At 47.6% G+C, this 21,638-nt stretch overlaps 1 protein-coding gene across 2 annotated transcripts; it reads left to right on the top strand.

The window, feature by feature from the left end:
• Positions 1 to 522: 522 nt before the first annotated feature.
• Positions 523 to 21,405, top strand: CAPN2 (calpain 2). Of its 2 annotated transcripts, XM_033054302.1 has the most exons (21): positions 523 to 759; positions 1,423 to 1,492; positions 7,081 to 7,199; positions 7,506 to 7,639; positions 8,456 to 8,624; positions 10,495 to 10,578; positions 11,163 to 11,248; positions 11,877 to 11,951; positions 12,164 to 12,324; positions 12,625 to 12,794; positions 13,332 to 13,343; positions 14,625 to 14,836; positions 15,557 to 15,593; positions 16,215 to 16,280; positions 16,735 to 16,792; positions 17,759 to 17,823; positions 18,909 to 18,977; positions 19,159 to 19,237; positions 19,480 to 19,596; positions 20,020 to 20,078; positions 20,680 to 21,405. In XM_033054302.1, the coding sequence occupies exons 1-21, from the start codon at positions 523 to 525 to the stop codon at positions 20,701 to 20,703; spliced, it is 2,103 nt and encodes a 700-aa protein (XP_032910193.1). In that variant the 3' UTR covers positions 20,704 to 21,405. The 2 variants fall into 2 exon arrangements, with proteins under 2 accessions (XP_032910193.1, XP_032910194.1); XM_033054303.1 differs by lacking the exons at positions 17,759 to 17,823; positions 18,909 to 18,977; positions 19,159 to 19,237; ... (1 more) ...; positions 20,020 to 20,078; positions 20,680 to 21,405 and adding an exon at positions 17,040 to 17,750.
• Positions 21,406 to 21,638: the final 233 nt, after the last annotated feature.

The raw sequence follows: 21,638 nt of genomic DNA, 5'->3' as shown, positions 1-21,638 counted from the left end.
TTGTTCGGTTTTTTTTTGTTGTTGTTGTTGTTGTTGATGTTATTTGGTTTTTGGGGTTTTTTTGTCTGAACTTAGAGAATTGAAACGGATAGGTTTTTACACGGAAAACACCATCTTTTTTGAATCCATGCGCACCTGTGGCCGTAGGGGAGCCAGGGGTGGCGCAGGCACGGAGCTGACGAGGCAGAGATGCTCCAGCACGGGGCAGCGAGGAGGGACAAAACCGGGAGGGGAAGTTTGTCCAGACAGAGCGACGGGAGCCAAGCCGGGGGTGCGGTGGGGCTGAGCAGTGGTAGGGGAGGGATGGGGAGGGATGACAGGCGGGGCTGGGATGTGCCGTGCCGGGCTGAGCCGTGCCGTGCCGGGGCGGGGCGGTGCTGGCCAAGGAGCGGGCGGTGCTGGCGGGGCTGAGCAGTGGGAGGGATGGGATGGGATGGGACGGGGAGGGATGACAGGCGGGGCTGGGAAGCGCCGTGCCGCGCTGTTCCGACCGTGCCGTGCCGTGCCGGGGCGGTGCTGGCCATGGCGGGGATGGCGGAGGCGCTGGCCAAGGAGCGGGCGGTGCTGGCGGGCGAGGGGCGGCACGGCCGCGCTGTGCCCTACCTGGGGCAGCACTTCGGGGCGCTGCGCCAGGAGTGCCTGCAGCAGGGCCGGCTCTTCCAGGACCCCTCCTTCCCCGCCGGCCCCGCCGCCCTCGGCTACCGGGAGCTGGGGCCCCGCTCGCACAAGACTCAGGGCGTCGTCTGGCGCAGACCCACGGTAGGGCGGCGGGGAGGGGGGATCCCCGGTGGCACGGATCCCCGGGAAGGCCATTCCGCGGTGTCAGCCGGCATTCCTCCCTCCCGTGCCGTGCCCCGGGTGATGGAGCGGCGCGGGGGCGGCGGTCGGGGCGCGGTGCGGCTGCGGATGCTCCCCTGCGCTCCGGGGACTCTGCCTGCCTGCCAAACAAATCGGAAAAGTCGTTCTCCTCTCCCTGCAGAGCTCTGGGTAGCGCTTGGGGCTGTCTTTTCTGATCGCTCTTTCCCTCGGCAGAGCCGTGAGTTGGCCACCTGTGCGGTTTATTCCCGAAGCAGCCCTGCCAGCCCCGGGAGCCGCGGGGTCAGGTGGACTCCGGGCGCCTCCAGGCGCTGCTGCGAGACCTCGGTGTAGTCAGTGGTGGGGAGGTAATGACAGAGCAGTGTGTGCACGCGTGTGACAATGCCGGGCACGTCCTGTGAAGTGAGGTGGCTGCACACGAGCTTTGCCCACCAGCTCTCGTTCTCGCTGTGCTCGGTGTGTGTGGTGCCCGCACCCATTCCTGCCCCGCTCCGTCTCCGTGGTGTTCACCTGCTGTGGTCAATGGTTTGGTTAATTTGCTGCAAGTGGGGCCTTGCTCGCTGCCTCCCCTGCGGCTCTGTAATGCCAGGCGTGTTCTGTTCCCAGGAGCTGTGTTCCAACCCGCAGTTCATAGCCGGAGGAGCCACCCGCACGGACATCTGCCAAGGGGCCTTAGGTAAGGTGGGGCAGAACGCTGATACTCCATGCATGTGCTCCCCAGGATACCGGGGGTGTAACTCACTCTCAATACCTCCTTTTGCATCCTAGCCCCTCCATTCCTATCAAACCAGACCTTTCTCACCTTTCCTTGGCATTTGCAGGTGGGCACAGTGTGTGTCCTTTCTGTGTGCACCAAGCAGGGGGGGCACACGCTGGTGTCCTGATGGCTTTTCTGATCACGGCCAGTTCCTTCCAGGTTCACATCCATGTGCCTGAGGGCAGCCTGGCTCATTTTCTGCCTCTGTCTGCTTGGAAGAGCAGTTGTGTGCATAGCAGGCTTCTCTTTCCCCAGTGGGAAAGAGTTCTGCTGAGTGGGATGAGCCTCCTGAAACCTGGAGAGATGCTGTAGAGAGAAAAGAAGTTGTGTTGAAAAGAAGGATTCCTGCTGGTTGCCAGCTCTCAAGGAAGACAAAACTGGGGTGTTTCAGGAGGGATGGGCCAGCCTGTGAGCCCTCTGCAAGAGTCAGGAACAAATGGCTGTGAGTGCCCAGCTATCCCAGTCTGGAAACCTCTCCTGCCTTGCCTGACAGAAGGGGTTTTATGTGGAGGATGTCTGCAGACACATGAGGAGAGGAAATGAAGTGAAAGCAGCAGGCTCCTATTCCATAGCTGTAGTGAGAGGGTTTTAGAAAAGACAGATAGTGTGGTTTAGGGAAAGCTCTCATGTAGGAAACATGACTAATATGAGCTGTGCTGTGCTGCTGCAGTTGGCAAAGGAACCAAGTTCTGTTTGTTTGCTTTCAAATCTTCACCACATTGTGACTTCTTTGTTTCTAGTCCTACTGCTGCTATTTGTGGATTCATATCCAAAAACGTAACAGCTTATATTCTGTGCTTATGTTTTCATTCAGAAGTTTTTTAGTTTAGTGCTTTGACAACCAGATGCAATTTGTATAAAAATAAATCCATGACAGCAAAAATGCTTAGATTATGAACTTGTTTCTCCTCACGCCCTGATATCATCAGCGGTGTGGGTTAGGCTCTGTTGTGCCTTGGGTTGTTGCTGTGTCCCAGCTTCCTTCCTGTGCTATCCAGTACCACATCTCCCACCATGACTGTTTTGGCATGAAGCATGTCCCAAGTGCTTAAACACACGTGCCAGACATCTGTTGTCTCATTTTACTGTGAAGTTTTCTGTGATGCCATTTCAACATCTGGCATTTCTGTGGAGATGCCAGCTTCTGGAGTCACTTAGTTGCTTTCTGCCTTCTGCTTTTCCAGCTTTTCTCTGCAGATGCTGTGGCATCAAGAGCTTGGGAATGAAAGACTTGGAGTTTCATTTTCAAGTTGTGAAATTGCTGTTGCTAGTACCAAACTGTTCTAAATTGATGAAAGCATTTGCTACCCCAGTGGTCTTTGGACCAGTCAGATGTTCTCATGGAGTTGCATGGTCTCACCAGAGGATATGAAGTGACTCACAGCTGGTATTTTTGTGCTTCCTGACTATATTTGACTCAGAGGTTGTCAGTGTTCTTGTATCTCCTTTTTCACTGTCGCTAAGCACTGTGATGACTCTCCTGGCTGTCTTCTTGTGAAACTGGGATTTTGAGATTGTGTGACAATTGTTGATTAAAAATTAGAGGATTTTGATCTTATCTCTGTGTAGCCACTGAGTTTCTAAGAGCCTGGAGGGAATCTCTGCTCTTTCACACAATGGGGCTGGCAGATGCACTGTCCAAATGCTTTCTTTTTATTTTTTCTTTTTTCCACTGCCTTATCTGACACCAGCGTTTGTATCGATAAATTTGCTTAAGCTTCCATTTACTTGAACTTTGTATTTACTTTGAATGTTCGTGTCCCATCACATTTTAGGGTGCTGTAGAGAAGATAGCACTGGAAGATGCCAGGTGCTTTTGGAAACCTGTACTTTTTATTATGCTGCTTCTTTTCTATAGGAAGATTTTGTAGTCTCATTTATCCCCCAAAAGGCTTGATCAAAAAGCAACAGACCTGTGCCCGTGGGGAGTTTCACTGCTGTTTTTAAGCCTTTCAGAACATCTGGGACTAATGCAGGGACAAATGAGGCATCCAGAGCATGCAGTCCCATCATATCTGGCCGGGAATATTGGCAGGGAATGTGTAACCAAACTAATGAGCAGGGTTTCTTTTAGCTCAGGAGTCTTTGGCTGGGTGCACGAATTTGTTTCATTTGGAGTTGGTTTTGTAGTATCAGATCTGCAAAGTCAGTGATGGTATTTGGCTCCAAATGGCAGCACATGGGATGTGGTGACTCATTACAGCTGAGGGGAGGATCCAAAGCCAGAGAAGCCTGGTTCACCCTTAACCACCTTTTTTTGGAGTGAATGTCACCATGGTATCACAACAGTGGGCTGCAAACAGCACAGGATGTCCCAGCTGCTGTTTGGATGCAGGTGTCTCCTCCTTACCTAACAAATGTGTGAAAAAATAATGAATAGGTTGAATTTCAAAAATTAGACCCATGCTCTTCTGATGCTGACAGCCACTCTACTGCCAGTGGGTTGCCACAGCCTAGTGTTTGTAACCAGAAAACTTCCTGGAGTCCTGTGGTATTAATATAAATACATTCACCAGCTGTTAATCAAGACTGTTTTAAAATAATGATGGGTCTGTGATTGGCACAATGTACATTTTTCCTTTTACCCCATACTCTTACCATGAGCTGTGCAATGACCAGAGGAGCTGCCTTTTGCTTACAGCCCTTCAGGCATTAGATGGGTGTGTTTTGTTTGGCTAATTTTAAGCCCTTACGGCTATTTATGCTTGCTTTGCAATTACTTTTTTTTCTCCTGACATTCTTGTTACAGCTGGAGATTAGGTAAATGCAGAGATGGGTATATGGAAATAACAAGTAAAACATTGAAAGTAGGAAAAAGTAAGCCTGACAGGACAAAAAATAGCACTTCTTGTTAAAATGTGTCACAGATAAACTCACAACCTGATAATATTCCTTTTTCTGATAACCTTGTTCTGCCTACTCTGTTCATTTACAAAAATTGTTTATGATTAATGTAGCCTTGCTAAGACTCCTTTCAGACTCTAAACAACCTTTCTGTCAGCCTCTCCTTGTACTTTCCTTCCCTATCAAAGGAAAATCACTATCAAGAGCCTTGCAGAAGCACCAGCTCTGAAAGTTCAGACTATTTGGTAAAGACGCTGCTCAGGCTTGCTTAGTGCAGGCTGAAATTCCAGATATAATCACAATAATCTGTTCTCACCTATGGTCTTAATTATCAGGTGTGCTTTAGTGGTGGCTGTTCACAAAGGTAGAGATGATATCCTGGCTGTTGAGCGCTTTTAAGTGTGGAAACCAAAGGATGTCTTCCGTGTATGCTGCAGCTGCCTTTAAACCTCAAGATCTTGCCCAGAGCTGTCAGAGTTAAGATTTGTGTTTCACTCCAAATTCTTGTTAGAAACCAGTGTAAAGTTCAACTGAGAGACTTTACAACAGGCTGTACTTTCAGTCTGCCTTGATGGGGACAGCTAGAAAGTAAAGGAAATTCTTTTAAAATTCTGCTTATGGGTGTGGAGGTCCTCTGGGGGGAGTTGCTCCTTGAATTTCCGTGCTTCTTACCTCCAGGGGAAACATGACTCAAAGATGTGTTACAGCACTGTATGTTCACAATCTGGAGTAGATCTGATCAGCTTCTTGACCAAGCCCTCCTGAGCTGCTGTGGCCACTTGAGTTGTTCATTTGTTCTTCCTGTGCTGCTCCCTGCCTGCCCAGCCCCTGCCCTAGGTATGGAATAGAAATACTCATCTACTGTTAGCGAGGGCAGCCTGGAGGGAGCTGCAGCTTGTCCATGTTCCAGCTGCTGTTTGAGCAGTGATGGATTTGGGCCTTGGGTGCACCTTGGGGGCTGCTTTAGAGTTAATTCACCCTGAATTTGGATCCAGCTCCCATTTGGATCCCAACTTCTCACCCATGAGCTTTTGAGCCTTTTCCCGTGGGAGAGAGGTGGCTGTGTAGGGACTGCTGCTTTGCTGGCAGCTGTGGCTGCCACTGAACCTGCAATCCTGCAGTGTAAAAGTGGTATTTGTATCACTTAATTAGTGGCTTGTCTTTTTTTTTTTTTTGTCTTCACTTCAAGTTAGGATTAAAAATATGGAGATGAATTTTCTCATGGTTGGCCTTGGTTGTTTATTAATTCTTATTAAAGTACAGAGAGTTTCGTAACACTTCTAGCTACTAGCTAAAAGCGAGCGAAATGGAGATGAATCGAGCTAGTTACAAGGTTTTTTAAAGCTAAACAGTCTAATAAAGAACTAACACTTATATTACTTATAGCAGTGCAGCACTAGCTACCCAACCAGAAACTACTACCTGAAATCATGAAGAAGAAAGAAGAAAAAAAAATCCTCTATCTTGTCTCACACCTATTACTATATCATAAAAATCTCAAATTTCTAACCTTTCACTGTGTGAAATCACACACTTCTATTTTAACTGCACACTTTTGTGGCACTAACTCCATCATCTAAATTTGGGAGCCTTCTCCAGGGCCTTAGGGTCAAAAGCAGTGTTCTCCTGGGGGTCAGAGTCAGAAAGCACTGAAAGCTCAAAACTCCCAGGTTTCTGGGTTCCAACACTGCAGGACTCTTTGGGAGATCCCACGTGCGATACCAACCATCCTCTGCTCACAAAGCAGGGGAGCAGTGGATCTGGTGATGGCAATAAGGAGTTTCTGTGGGGATGTGGCAGCCTTGGGGTCTGTAAATCTCTGACCACCTCACTGATGAGCTGCAGGAGGCCCATGGCTGAGCAGAAGGGCAGCTGCTTTGCTAAAGTGAATCTGGGCTCTGAAAGAACTACAGAAAGTAGAGGTGCAATGTTTATGGAGCTGAATTCTCTTCCTGCGCGCGGCCGCAGACGGGGTGGAAAAACACAGTGCAGGCAGCCTGTGGTGTGCAGGCATGGGGGGTGTGGGGACTGGGAAACAGTGCCTGCCTTCAGGCCCTTCCTGGCTCTCCAGTGGCTGTGCTGGAGACAGGCTTGGCACTGAACAGAGGGGCCTCCAGGGATGGGCAAGGTGAAAGGAGCTCCTGTGTGCAGGGAGCCTGGCAAGAGACCTCAGAGGGACAGGTCTCTGGAGAGCAAGGCAACATGGTTATTAAACGTGGAGAAGGGAAAATAATGCAGCTATGCCTGAGAAAACACTGTCCCTTTGAGGAGAAATTGCACCCCTAAGTGCCTGTGTGTGCCCACAGGCTCTCTGCCTTTTCTCTCTGCTGCTTCCTGTCATGCAGGCACTCAATTGAATAGTAAGTTTTCTTTCAAACTGTACCAGAATGAGTGATAGCTGTGGTGGCAGGTCAGAAAAAGCCTGCTTTGCTTTTTTATTTAAAAAAACAAAGGTCTTGAGGAAGCACTTGCCTGGATCTGGAGGATATTTGTGTTCATATATTTATTTGGTCTGTCTCAGAGATAAAGTGATGGGAGGGAATCATCCTATCCAGCTGAGGGAATGATTGGTTATAATGCACAGTCCTGAAGCAGTGCAAAAACTAAAGTTTGAGTAATGAATGCTGTCTGCTTTGGGTTTTCTTTTCCCTTTCTTTTTACAGGGGACTGTTGGCTTCTGGCTGCCATTGCTTCTCTCACCCTGAATGAAGAAATTCTGGCCCGTGTTGTTCCCAAAGACCAGAGCTTCCAGGATAAATATGCAGGAATTTTCCACTTCCAGGTATGTGAAAAACAGCCAGTGTGGCTGGCTATGTATCCACATGTGATGTTTCCTGGCAAGGCTTTGTGGGATGTCAAAGAGCCAGACAGAAAAAAAAGAGACATCTAAAAAGGTGGAAGGAACAAGGCCATTAATCAAAGATCTGGGAGCAGGGGCTGCCTTTGTGGTCCTTCCTCCCTGAGCAGAGCCAGCTGAGTCTGTGCATCCCTGCACAGGGATTGCTTTTCCCCGGGGCAATTGGACATCCTGGTGATGGGAGTGCAGAGGTTGGGGCAGTGATGGGTGTTTGTGCTCTCTTTCCCTCAGTTCTGGCAGTATGGGGAGTGGGTGGACGTGGTGGTGGACGACAGGCTGCCCACCAAGAACGGGGAGCTGCTCTTCGTGCACTCGGCGGAGGGCAGCGAGTTCTGGAGCGCGCTGCTGGAGAAAGCCTACGCCAAGTGAGTGATGCCAGGCTTCCCCCCACTCACAGCCCTGCTTCCCTGCACCCTCAGCTGCATGGATACTGTGCATTCAAAGTGTCAGCCTGCTTGTTAGCCTTTGCAGCCTCTGGGGTATCCCACTTCTTGGTACAGCTTTGTCGACAGATGCCTGAGACAAGGAGCCAAAAGCGTTGGATTTGTTGCTAGCCAAGAAAAGTGGCTCTTGCATCTCGTGGTGAGGCTGTTCCTGGAGCAGCCTTCTGTCACCAGGGCCTGGGAAGCTCCATTTCATGTGCTCTGTGCACCTCTGAGGGCTTGGCAGCTGCAAAGCTTCAGTGTGCAAAGCGCATCAGTACATATGCCCAGGTCTGTGTTCAGTGCTCATATCTGAATCTCCATTTTTGGGTTGGCCAGAGAGGAATTCTACTGTTTTGAAATAAGAAATTCAGATCTGCTGAAAATCACACCCATAACTGTTAAAGGGATTTAAAGACTGGAACTAGAGAGGCAAATTTTTTGGTCTTATTTTTTTTTAAATGTATTATTTTTTCTTCAGATAGCATTCATGATTCCTGTCATTGGTGTCACTGAACCTGCAAGGAGTGTGCATGACTGTATAATATTTTATGCTGGGTTTTCCAAGTGTAGAGGTCTAAGGAGAAAAGCTGAATGGAGGGGCACGTTTGTAGCTGCTGTTAATGCTCCTGAAAGCAGAAAGGCTGTGACAGCTGGCACACCGAGGCCTCTCCTGAAGGAGGAGAACAGGGACCCTGATGTGGGGGGGTGTGTGAGAACAGGGAGCCTGATGGGTGTGTCTGTCCCCTGTTTGTGCAGGCTGAACGGATCTTATGAGTCTCTGTCTGGTGGCAGCACCACCGAAGGCTTCGAGGACTTCACTGGTGGCATTGCAGAATGGTATGAGCTGCAGAAGCCACCCCCCAACCTCTTCAAAATCATTCAGAAGGCACTCCAGAAGGGCTCTCTCCTTGGCTGCTCCATTGATGTGAGTTAGCAGGTTCATTTCTGGGCTCTTGCTGTGCACACAGGCTGGGGGTGGTCCTGTGCTGCACCTGCAGGAGCTGCACACAGGATGCCAGTCCTCTCTGCCTATGGTTCCCTGCTCTGCCTTGTGCCTGAAGAATCTGACCCACAAATGTGACCCAGGCATGTGTTCTTCATGGGAGTTAGGCTGAAACTAAACTGCATTAGTTCATGAACAAAGCTCATTCTCCCCTTGTGCTTCCTCCTTCTGCTGTTCAGTAGGTTCATGGTCATGAATCACACAAGGAACTTGTTGGGACTGATGGACATCTGTGTTCCTTAGAAAGCCTTAGCTTGGCAGCAGGATGGCACAGGCTGAGAGGGTTTGGACAGGGAGCTGCTGTTGCAGTCAGGTGCTCAGAGGTGACAATATCCATCCTTGATGCAGCCTTTTTGTTGCACAAGTTGTACCTAAAATGTTCCCAAAAAATCTGGGCTCTGTTCTTGAAGCAGAGAGGCTCAGACTGTTGCCAGACCTTTAAAAGGTTTTATGGGAAGACACGTTTTGAGAAGCTGGACCCACATGGGATAGAAGAGTGGAGCTTTGGCCCTGCCTTCAAGGATTCAGCATTGCTTTTAGCCTTACTGAAATGAGTCTAAGTATTATTGTGGTAATCACCCTCCTCCCAAATGAGATTGCATCTTAGTTGTGTCTGAAGGGAAGGTAAATTGTTTACAAAAACTCCATTCATAATATAAATGTAAATGTTTCCTCCCATTTTTCAAGTTAAATCAGAGTCCCAGGAGAGGGAAGCTTCCCAGCAGGAAAAGTGCTTGGTTAATGTCAATTTGACTTTGTGGTCTTTTCAAGGCCTGTTTTATTCATTTGCATTTAGATAAGAATCTGACATCTGGATTTTTGCCCCAGACTGATACACATCCCTTGGGTGGGAGGGGGAGAATAAATATGTTGTTGATAAGTGCTGGCACTTTCTGTAGTGTAAATTAACTGTTGCTGAATTTATCCTTTGAAAAAATATCAAAAACTTGTGAAATCTTTCCTTCTCTTCTGTAAGAGCAATAGGGACACAGAGATTAAGCATTAAATGGGGAGTGTGCTGTGGGGCAGTAATAGGCTATGAATTGACAGCAGGAATCCTGCCTGCTCCATCCAATCCTCTCTGTTGGCTTAAACATGCTGGTTTAGAGGTTACACACTTCTGAAATGGTGCAGAGACAATGGCAGCCACGTTTCATAGGTGGTTCAACATTCCCTGTCTGACAAGAAGTGACTTTTCTCTGCAGGGTTTAAAGGCCAGACTGCCCAAGCAGTGGCTGTGAGAAATTGAGAGGGGGATTCAGGTGGGGGATTCAGGGATGCCTTCAGGTACAAATGGCATCCAAAGTTCAGCCTCTTCCCTTGCTGCCCTGCAGGGCAGATCCTAGGGTGGCAGGGCTGGGGAAAGGGAGAGGAGCCTCCCACCCTGCTTTTGACCCTGAAATTTGCTGGCCCTGGGTGTGATCCTAGTGTAGCCTCAGGCCAGTCACTCCGTGTTTTCCTCCTGGTCCCTTCAGAATATGGAGTTTATTGTGTGTATCCCCTTTGGAGATGCACAGGAGTGGCAGTGTTTTGGAGCCGGGAGGGAACTTGGCTGCAGTGCCAGGATTTTGGTGTGCACCCCATACCAAGACATGGTCCCTGGGGTTCCAGCCCCACCACATGTGCTGCTGTGCCCTCGCCCTGCTCTGTCACACTTGTTGCTTTTGTGCAGCAGCTAAACCATTACTGCAGCCTCCCAGCAAGATGGAAGCTCTGTTGGAGGGGGAAGCTTTGTTCTGTTGGATCCCTGCCCATGGGAAGCTGCAGTCACTGATGTCCTTTGCTCCTGCAGATCACCAGTGCTGCGGAAACAGAAGCGGTCACCTCGCAGAAGCTGGTGAAGGGACACGCGTACTCGGTCACCGGGGCAGAGGAGGTGGGTGTGCCACCCCCGGGAGCAGCAGGGCTTGTGTGGCAGCCACAAACCTTCCTTCAACACTGCAAATTCCTAAGTGTCACCCATTTTGCTGAATTGGGTTTTGAGTCTCTTCTTCCTGAAGGAACGCTTAATTAGTTGGATGATTTGGATAAACACAGATTTGCCTTCTTGGGTGTTTGACCAAAAAACCCCTATTATTCCATAAGCATGGCTATTTCCCACTGAGCAGGGTGGTGGGCATGCTACCCTCTGCTGGTCACCAGGCCCTTCAGTGCAGTTCTGTACAGCAGGCCACACTTTTTACCTTAGAAGCACAGCAAGAAGTGTCCTGGGCAAAAAAACCCCCATGTATTATTGTCCCTGAGGTGCCTGCTGAGCAGCAGCTTTCAGCTGGGCTTGGTGCTCAAACACAAGGGGCCTGGCTGTGTGAAGCTCACTGAGAATCAGCTGGACTCACATCTTTTTGGGCCAGATGTGTGCATGCCTAGCACCGAGATACTTGCTCTGCCATGTTTTTAGAAGATGAGGGAGGGAGTGTGGTGCTCAGTCCCTGGTAACTCTCCATCCACTTCTGATCCCAGGTGAACTTCCGAGGAACAGTGCAGAAGCTGATCAGAATCCGAAATCCCTGGGGAGAAGTGGAGTGGACTGGGAAGTGGAATGACAAGTGAGTCAATGGCTTGCTTGGTGCCAGTAGCCCTTTACTGCAGGGGTGCAGTTATGTTTCTGTGCTTTTCCGTCTGTTCCCTACCTGAAATTCCTCTCTAAGTTCTGTCTGGATGTGGTGTTCACATGGAACTGTTTCAGAGAGAAGCATCCCCTCACTGTCTTCTCCCTCATTGCCATCACATCAGTGGTGCCTTTCATGCAAATTCCAGCCTTTGTGTAAGAGGCAGTGATTTGGTTGGTGGATCCTAGAAACCTCCCAGTGGTTTCTACTCATTTAATAGCCTGGATTCAGTGGTGAGCCTCTGAAAACTCACTTTCTAAAAGGGCTTTAAAATTCCATTTCTGCTGTTAGCCATGAATGCTGGAGTTTACTCACTTCTGTGGCTGGGACAGACTCTTTATATCTCAGCCCAGGCATTAGCATTTTCTAAAAATAACACTCTGTTTCTCATCCTTACCTTAGATATTTGAGAAGTGAGGTATTTTATGTGCCAGGTGTATCTATTTTTAATTCTGCAGTGGTTTGAGAATTCTGGAACTGCTGAAAGTTAGATCTTGTGGCAGAACAGGCACGTTAGGGTTTCACCTTTCCCACAGGCTGTAGTTGATGTGGGGCTCTCTTCCAGCTGCCCAAACTGGAGTGGTGTTGACCCTGAGGTGCGGGAGAGACTGACCAGGAGACACGAAGATGGGGAATTTTGGTGAGTGTCACTGGTTTCCCATTCCAGCAGAAGGGAATGTCAGCTGCTCTGCTTTTATTCGTGCAAAGTAACTTCTCCCAGTTTGCTCTCCAAGATGAGTGTGCAAATCCACCCCAAACCCTGGTGCTAAATCACAGTGACAGGGAGGGAGGATGGTGATGGAAAACCTGTCCCTCCTGAGAAGACATTGCCGGTGGCATTGCCTCCCACAGGATGGCGTTCCACGACTTCTTGAGGCACTACTCCCGCCTGGAGATCTGCAACCTGACTCCAGACACCCTGGCCAGTGACAGGTACAAGAAGTGGAGCCTGCTGAAGCTGGATGGGAACTGGAGGCGAGGAGCCACTGCGGGGGGCTGCAGGAACTACCCAAGTAAGAAAAACTGGGGAAACCTTTTACTTGTCCACTTTCTCTGGGAGCCTTCAGGAGATGGTTTGGGATGGCTTATGGGATATCTAGGACTCATCTCCAGAAAGTGCAGGTGTGTGGGAAATGTGGCTCCCTGGTGAGGGTCTGTTGTGGTTGTAAAGCTGGGGTGGGGCTGGGCAGGGTTTTCTCCTCTCACTGCTGATTTGGGCAGTCAGAGCCACATCTGCCCCAGCTGACATTTAAATATCATCACTGCTGCTGTCAAGGAAGCCTCTGAGCAGTTTGCTTAAATCCACTTCCCAGACACTTTCTGGACGAATCCGCAGTATCTGATCAAGCTGGAGGAGGAGGACGAGGACCCCGATGATCCCGAGGGGGGCTGCACCTTCCTCATTGGGCTGATCCAGAAGCACCGGCGGAAGCAGAGGAAGATGGGGGAGGACATGCACACCATCGGCTTTGCCATCTATGAGGCAAGCAAGTCTGGACAGGGATGTGGGAGGAAAAGGGAAAATCATTCCCCCATCAATGGGATAGTGCAGCTCCCATGCTGGGCTTTCCGTCAAAACTCAGGTGGGCTGAGTTGGACAGCAGCTGCAGCAAGGAAGCTGTAAAGGAACAAAAAGCTGCATTATTGTCTTGCTTAGCCCCTGTCTCCTCTCCTGGAGATGGAGAGGACAGAGAGGAAGAAGTGCAGAAGAGGAGATGGGGAGAAATAATAGAGAAATTGAGCCTACAATAAAAACTGTGGGCTGCAGGGAGGAGATTCAGCAGAAAGCCACAACCCCACCCTGCCCCAGGTGGGCCTCACCTGCCTCAGGGGTGGAGCTGGAGCTGAGGCAGCACTTGGCCTTGGGTGATGTGGACTCAACACCCACCTTCCCCTCAAGCCAAGTTTTTGTTTGTTTGCTTGTTTTCCCAAGAATGTGGATGTCCTTGCTAAATAATGGTGAAAAGAATGTGGAGATGCCATTGAACAGGCAAATGACTCTGTCCTTTTCTCCCTGCAGGTGCCCCCGGAGGTATGTGCCATGGGTTGGTGCTTGAGGTGTGCAGCTGGGGCTCCGTGGCTGGTGGGAAGAAGAGGTCAGAGGATCCCACCTCACTGCAGGACAGCATGACTGCACAGAGTCTGCAGTTAGAGGCCATTTATTCTGGAAGGGGCCTTCAGCCCACGTTGCATTTTTAGGGTTTCCTGGATTGGGATAAGAGTGTTCAGTGCTGCAGAAACTCCCCTAAGCAGCCCTTCTGTGGCTCTCCCCCAGCCCAGCCCCACTCTTGCTCCTCCAGAGCACAGCTGCTTTTTGCAGGTTTGCACAGAGCTCATTAATAATATTCCAAGCAGGTGTTTATATTCATTTCCTTAAGCACCAGCTCCTTTGGTTTCTCTTTATTTCTACCTGCAGGCAGCTAATAATACACCCTGGGGGTCACAGAGGGGTGGGAGTGCAGCAATGCCTCTGAGCTGTTGCTCCTCAGAGGAAGGACTGAAGCTGAGCAGAACCCCTGGGTAACCTTATTTCTGGGTTTGCTGTCTCTGTGAGGGTCTGTGTAAAGCAGCTGGGCCATCCTGAGGCTGTGCCCAAACCAGTGGCTTTTATGTAAAGTATGGTTTCTTCAGGAAAAGAAATGGTGCTACTGGCTAATTACATTTCTTATGTACCTTTTTAATGCCTGAGCAGTGCTCTGTCATTCACCCTAGTGGTCCAGATATTTCATTTCCATAAGAAAACTGATTCTAGCTACAGTCCCATGACTCTTTTCCCCAAAAAAGGTGGAATTTTATCTCCTACTATGCAGCAGGTCTGACAGGTTTTTAAAATTCTTTCTTCATTCTTAAAAATCTGGAAGGACAGGAAGGAGGAGGTTTCTGAAAGATGCACGTTCCTGAAGTTGGCTTCTGGAGCTGGAATAGCCCACCTGTAAGACCCTGCAAAAAGAGTCTGTTCTGGAAGATCACAGAATTACAGAATGGTTTGGGTTGGAAGGGACCTTAAAGATGACCCAGTTCCAACCCCATGCCATGGGCAGGGACACCTTTCCCTAGATGTTATACTCCAAATAGGATTTTATTTTATTATTTTGTTTTGTTTTATTCTTAGAGCCCTGCACGAGCAGGCTCTGCTGTAAGGCAGCCTGACCTCAGGGGCAGAGCTGAGTTCTGTCAAAGTGGCATCTTTTTTCTTTTATTTTTTTTCCCCAGACACAGCTAACTGACATATCTATGATATTTTTAATCTGTAAATGTGAAACATGTAGACTGCAGCGGGTTTTTTTTTCCCCCTTTCTTTGTTTTTCCTAAGTTTTCTGGCCAGACAAATATTCATCTGAGCAAAAACTTCTTCCTGACCAACAAAGCCCGGGAGAAATCCAACACCTTCATCAACCTCCGGGAGGTGCTGAACCGCTTCAAGCTCCCTGCAGGAGAATACATCGTCGTGCCCTCCACCTTTGAACCCAACAAGAACGGGGACTTCTGCCTGAGAGTCTTCTCTGAAAAAAATGCAAACTCCACGTAGGTGGCTTTTGGTGACCCTATTACAGCAGTGGGCACGTGAGGGATATTGTTTGTGTTGTTTTTTTTTAGTGGTTTTGTTATCCCTATTACTATTTAATTGAAATTCAAAGACTTAGACATGTCACATGTTGAAGAGCAGCTGGGCTAAACACTGAGGGAGGGGTTTGGGGTCTTTTGTATTGAGCTGCCCTGATTCAGAGCAAGCAAAAACCTTCTTCTGTGCTGTAATATTTTGCTGCATGCTCCTGCAGCAGTGAGAAACCCGGGATGTTTGTTGTGTGAGGACACATTCAGCTTTTGATGGGCCCCTAGGAGTGCTTGGTCACCATCTGTAGCTCCCTGAGCACCTGGGGGACAGCATGAGACACGTCAGAATTACTTTAGGGCTCTCACTTTTCTGCTGTTTTAAAGAAGAAATGATGAGACAAAGTTTGGTTTGTACCCAAGAACCTGGTCCTGTGCTAAGTAGGCAGTGACCCAAAGAGATGTGTGCCCCAAAATCCTGCCTGTGGCTCTGCAGGACATTGCATGATTTGTACTGTCTTTTTTCAAACTCTTATTGCCATGGCTGGCAAAATACAGCTTTCATGTGCTGTGCAGTGTCTAGATGATTAATCCAGTAATTTTTGAATGAATTTCCATATTTAAAAGAATCTCTCTTTAACCAAAGCATCATAAACATGACTTGTTTTGATTTTGATTTCTTTCCCTTTCTAGGGTGATAGATGACGAAATTGAAGGCAATTTTGATGAGGTACATCAAATTTAATGTTTTAAATTGAGATAATTTTGTTGTAAGGGGGGGTTGGAGCGCATGTTCCCTGTTCAGGATGATGTTTTCTATAGGCATTATCAAGAAATATTGTCCCACTTTGGGAAAATGGGAAAATATCTTTATATCCATAGCTGGGTGTCAAACACATGGAAACATCATCAGGAATGTAATGGAAACAAGTGTTGTCCTTTATCTAGAACTTGGACTTCCTAGGAAAATGAAGAGTTAACTGGAGCCACAGGGAATTCCCTTTGCTCTCCAGGAATCCAGGAGTGCAGCTTTCAGCAGCAGGGCTGTTTCTGCCTGTCATGCTGTTTCCAGGAGTAACTGGTGGCTCACCATATGTTTAGTCTGGCTGGAGCTGGGGATGCTTTGCCTACTAATGCAGCTACCCCATGTGTAGTGGGTGTTTTTTCCAGCATTCACAATGCCAGAATTTTGAGGTGCCCCTGAAAATAAAACTGAGTAAAATAATAGTAAAAACCACTTTGTACCTTCAACCTTGCTGTCTGAATTTTTTGTTAAGGGCAAGGAGATGCATTAAGTCTTCCTCAGGCAGAGACTTTCCCCTTTTTGACATTTTCTCTTTCTGTCTTTTAGACTGAGGTCAGTGAAGATGACATCGAACCCAGCTTTAAAAAGCTTTTTGGGCAGCTAGCAGGAAGTGTGAGTGTTTTTCTGGTAATATCTTACTGGCATGGTGGGTGAGCGGGTGAGACGCCTCCCCCAGGACAGAGTTTGGTTCTTGTGCAGAGTCAGCTCTCAAGTGTGAGCACAGAATCTCTGCAGTCACTCACCTGCTTCCACAGCGGATTTGTGAGCGCTCCTGGTGAAAAACCTCTGCTCCCTTTGAGCTGTAGGCTCGACTTTATCCCTGCAGGGCCCGAATTCTGTCCTTGGGCAGAGCATATGGCTGGGCTGAGCCTTCTCCCCAGGCTGCTCTTGCCTGGGGCACACCTTGCTGCCGGGTATGCTAATCTGTGGGAATTACTGGTGCTCCTGGGAATGGGAGGTGTGGAGAGAAGGGGTGTTTGAAATTGGCCAACTTGCCCAAAGGAATCAGAGCAGCAGATGGTGTCTGCAGCTCATGGTGGAAAATGTGTTTCCTTCTTTTCCACAGGATGCGGAGATCTCCGCCTTCGAACTGCGCAGCATCCTGAACAAAATCCTGGCTAAACGTGAGTGCCTTCCTCCAACAGCAGCTTCAGCTGGCCTCCAGCAGGTTTGGCCTCCAGCAGGTTTCCACCACGGCCCTGGGAGCACAGAGGGCACCAGGGCAGGGTCAGAGCCTGGGCTCTGCCCCAGACCTGCTGCTTGGGTCTCCATCTGGCCACGGCCATGTGCTCTCTGCTGCTCCAGGGAGCTGCAGAAACACTGGGGCTGTGCCAGCCCAGAAGGTGTTTCACAGGATGTGTGCTTTGGCAGGGTACAGATGGGTGTCTTTTATCCCAGCATCTGCCACTGGGAATTGGCTGCCAGGAAGATGGATGGATTTGAATAATCCTTGCTAATAATCAAGAGAGGTATTGCTGTTGTTTCAGTATTGAACCACCCAGGAGTGATTCAAGCAGTAGCCCAGCCAACAGTCTGGGGTCTCCCTAAGGAGGAGGAGAAACTGAAACTCTGGGCTTCTTTTGCTGTGAAGAGATTCCTACCTTGGCTCTGCATTATTTTCCTTCCCATGAAACAGTGCTCAGGTGCCTGGAGAAATAAGTGTCTCTTTAATTTCCAAAGTGCAGTCTTACCAGGTGCTCAGGACTGTGGTGGGTGTCTGTGTGCAGCAGCCAGTAATCAGCAGTGGGGTGCTGCTGGCTACCAAGCTTGGCTTCATGTTCAGCCTTTCATGAGCCACCTCCTGCTGACCTCCACAGGCTGGAAGTCCACACTGCCCACAGGCAGACAGAAAGAGCAGGACAGCTTTTGTCTCTGTCTCTTGCTCCTGTAGCACACCTACAAACCAGACTACTCAGGCTGTTTGCTTGGGGACACATCCCAGCTCACTTGCCCCCAAAGCCTCTTTGTCAGCTCAAGGAATGGCACCACTGGAAGCAAATAAAGGCTGGTTGGGGAGAGAGAGCTCATGAGCTATTTAGGAAGGTGCTGTGGTACAGTATGAAGTGATAATCCTGTGTTTTTCTTTACAGGCCAAGATATTAAAAGTGATGGCTTTAGTATTGAGACATGCAAAGTAATGGTTGATCTGTTAGATGTATCCTTTAAAGCTCTTCCTAGATGATATTCCCCTTCCTGTGCCTTTGCTCCCCAGTAGGTCCATCCTGGTGTACTAATGGCTCCTGAGGTGGAGAAGCTGGCTTTACCCTGGTTCTCCTGAAAAAGCCACTCCCTTGTTATTGTTGTTCACACATGTGTTATCTCAGGCACTGGGAAAATCCGTTATCAAACAAAGTCTGCTTGGAAACCTTCCCAGCTGTTGGGTGTCCTGGTTTAGCTGGGGTCCAAGTGATGTTTGTGCTGGGAAAAGGCAGCTGGATCTCAGCAGGTTGAGGATGGCTTTGGCTCTAGGGTTGTTTTACCTCTCTGTTATCTGGCTGGAGTTGGTAAAAGCATGACAAAGCCATATGGATGTAGCAAATGGAAAGTGAGGGAAACCAGTCCGGTGTTTTGTTTTGACATGCCATACAGGAAGTAGAGAGCATGCAGGGTTTTAGGAGCTTTTAGTCCTAAGAACACAGGCAGAAATGTAGGATGAAGGATCAGGTCTAAGAATAGTTGTGTTCAGCTTCTCTGTGCAGTGGGAGCTGAATTACAGAGTTGGTAAAAGGGAAAATTACCAACACAAGATGATACTCTTCTATAATTTGGTGTAAAATACAGCAGTCCGTAGGGACTCCTTGGCAGGTTTTGGGAGCAGTGCCATGGCCAGGTTCTTTTGTTAGCTTTTTGCTCAAGAGCTGAAGGTCTCCAAATAGCAGACCTGGCTGTGGCTTTTCCTGTTTATAATCCAGGACTTGAGATCCAGTAACTGCAGGTGTTGAACCCACTATGCAGAACAAAATGGCAACATCCTGACTCTATACTTGTTGTAGAAAGACAGAGACCTGCAGGTGCAGAAAGAGCTTGTGAACTGGTCATGATTTAAATTAATGATCTCAGTGATTTAGAAAAAAACCTTGGACAGCAATTGTGTATTCAACAGGATGAGTCCTGGAGAGAGGACAAGTCCCTTTTTTGTTTGGAATTTTTTTTAAAGTCACCACTGCCCATGCAAGTAAGCCCAGCAGAGGGAGAAACCCCTTTTACTTCCCTCTGAAGGAACTTCCTTAACTCAGAAAGAATGATGGGAGTGGCAAACTGGGACTTAAGGAGTTCCACACCCTCTGGACAAAGATTCAGAAATACCAGGTAAGACACAACCCCTCTGGGAGAACAATCATGCATAGAAGTGGCTGTAGACTGATTTGTGCCATACAGTGTGCACAGACACCTTTCCCAGAGCAGAGACTGCATTTCAAAATGTTTTGCTTCTGCCAAACCATGCTCTGAATTATTATCAAGGTTTCACTTTGGGTTTTGTGTTTTGCAGAAAATTTACAGAGAAATTGATGTGGATCGATCGGGTACCATGAACTCCTATGAGATGAGGAGGGCACTGGAAACAGCAGGTATTTGTATTGATCTGTCTCTTTATAGGATTCCATCAGTTCCAGGCAGGGTTGAGAGATGCTCAAAGCCATACAGTCCCATCCTAACTTACTGATAAATTTTGGGCACTCTGGAGCCTTCCCTTCCTGCCACCACGCAAGATGAGGCATTTCATTTCATTTCATTTCATTTCATTTCATTTCATCCCCATGTTTACTCTTTGGAAATAGAGTCTTTTAAATCCTTGCCATTGTATTTTCAGGGTTCAAACTGAACTGCCAGCTACATCAGGTGATTGTGGCTCGTTTTGCTGACGAGGAGCTCATCATTGACTTTGATAACTTCGTGCGGTGTTTGATTCGTCTCGAAACCTTGTTCAGTGAGTACACGCTTAGCAACCACACAGGCTCTGCTGCACTGGTGAATCCTGCAGGAAAATTGTCCAGGCAGATCTCTCCAGAAGCCCTGGATAAGGTATTCAGGCAAATTCCAACCTGAGATATTAATCTGGCTTCTCCTAGATCCAGGAATCACTCTTTTAGGCCAGGCTGCTGAACCACAGCCAGTCTTCCCTGCTAAAAACTCTATGTTGATTAAGAAATACTAGACAACAATTAAAAATGCTCAGTTTTGCTCCTGCATAATGACTCTAGAGTGGCCTTTTCTGATCTGGGATGTAAGCCATTGTCACATTTTAAAATCTGGGACTAAATTCCTTATTGATCCTGAAGCACAACGAAAGGGAAGACTTTGAAATTAGTTGCTGTATTCATTCTTGTCTGTCATCTCTCTCTCACCACAGAAATGTTTAGAAAACTGGATACTGAGAAAAGTGGGACAATAGAATTGAACCTTGTTAATGTAAGTGCATTTAGCTCTAAAATATTTGTTTCAATTTTTGGGGAAAAATCTGGCGGGGAGATGTCGAGTGTGTCCTGTCCATTCTGACTGAGGGTGGCTGATTATAAGTACTCATATTTGTGCTGGATTTATCTACCTTATGTATTTATAAGCAGCCTATGTCACAACATACTCTCTAACAGACAAGGTAACTTGCACCAGAAGCCCTTTTTCCCTTTGCTGGCTGTAATTTTGGCTTCTTCCCTGCTTTTTCTTTTTCTCAGTGGAGCAAAAGGTAGGTGCAGTTGTGTAGGCAAGATTGATGGTCTTGCTCATGTCTGCTTCTTCCTGCCCCTTCGGTGCCCTGTAGAAAGGACTAAGTTTGGAGAAAAGTACCCTCCTACATGTGTTTGACTTGCTTATTACTGAACATAACTTATTTCTGAACCTAAGAATCCCAAAACTCTGATTTGAATGAGATACAAATTTAAAGCACTCAGGAAAGATCCTAAAATTACTTCTGTAACAGCAGGCTGACAATATGCTAGAAATGTGACTATGCATTCTTGCTACAGGTCTTTTTAGTAAATTTAACCTGGTTTTTCCCTCTCTATTGCTACAGTGGCTGTGCTTGACTGTCGTTTGAGCCACCAGTATCAGCTTGAGACCTCAAAAGAGCATGACCAGGTGAAGATAATCAAGCTACATACAAGTAATATCCAAACATAAAATGTGCCTTAACTTACACAGCAAGCAGATTTTACATGCAATTGCAAGAAGAAAAGGATTCTACTTCCACAGAAGAACCTGCAAGCTCATTTTTATGTATTCTTTCTGACAGTCTGTGCCTACTATGATATAGCCTCTGGACAAAGGCTTTAATTTAGTATCAATCCTCAATGCAAGTTTTGAAAATACTGCTTTGCCAATAGCTTTGTGTTTAAGGCATTTACAGGACTTCAAGAAGAAAAGCTCATTATAGCTTGACAATCTGGTTTTAAAAAGTGCTTTTTGAACAGCATCCTGCATATCTGCAATTAGGAAAGAGATAGTATTGCATATCTGAACACTGTACTCAGAGATAGGGGTTCCTTGTGTGCTTTGTGTCAAGCCCCAGCACTATTCTAATTAAATATTCTTTCAAGAATTTGAGTAGCAAGTACATTCTTTGACCAAAGTGAGCATCGATGTGCCTGGAGCAGGAGGCTGTTGGTAACAAGATTCTTCCAAGAGAAAGGCCATGCTTTCAGGTGGAATCTTAATTTCCTGTATCTTATTTATCCTTCTTGTATTTCAAAGTAAGTATTTAAATTTTAAAAGAGTAGAAATAAAGTTTGATAGACTGTTATTTCTGCTGAAAATCAGCTTTTTTTTCCCTTTCCCTCAGACATAGATCATCACAGTGCACATGCAGAGCTTCTGCTTTCAGGTACAGAAGCTGCTGCCTTTTAAAGGGGAAAACCAGCATGCTGGAGCTGATTGTGGATGCATAGCAGTTAATGAAATGTTAGATAAGCTGATACCTTAAAGGATTAATGCTTGAACAGCTAAGGGTTTCTAAGATAGATAATTGAGACTATA

The sequence above is a fragment of the Catharus ustulatus genome, chromosome 3, assembly GCF_009819885.2.
Source record: "Catharus ustulatus isolate bCatUst1 chromosome 3, bCatUst1.pri.v2, whole genome shotgun sequence".
NCBI lineage: Eukaryota > Metazoa > Chordata > Aves > Passeriformes > Turdidae > Catharus > Catharus ustulatus.
This window is presented reverse-complemented; position numbering and strand designations above follow the sequence as displayed.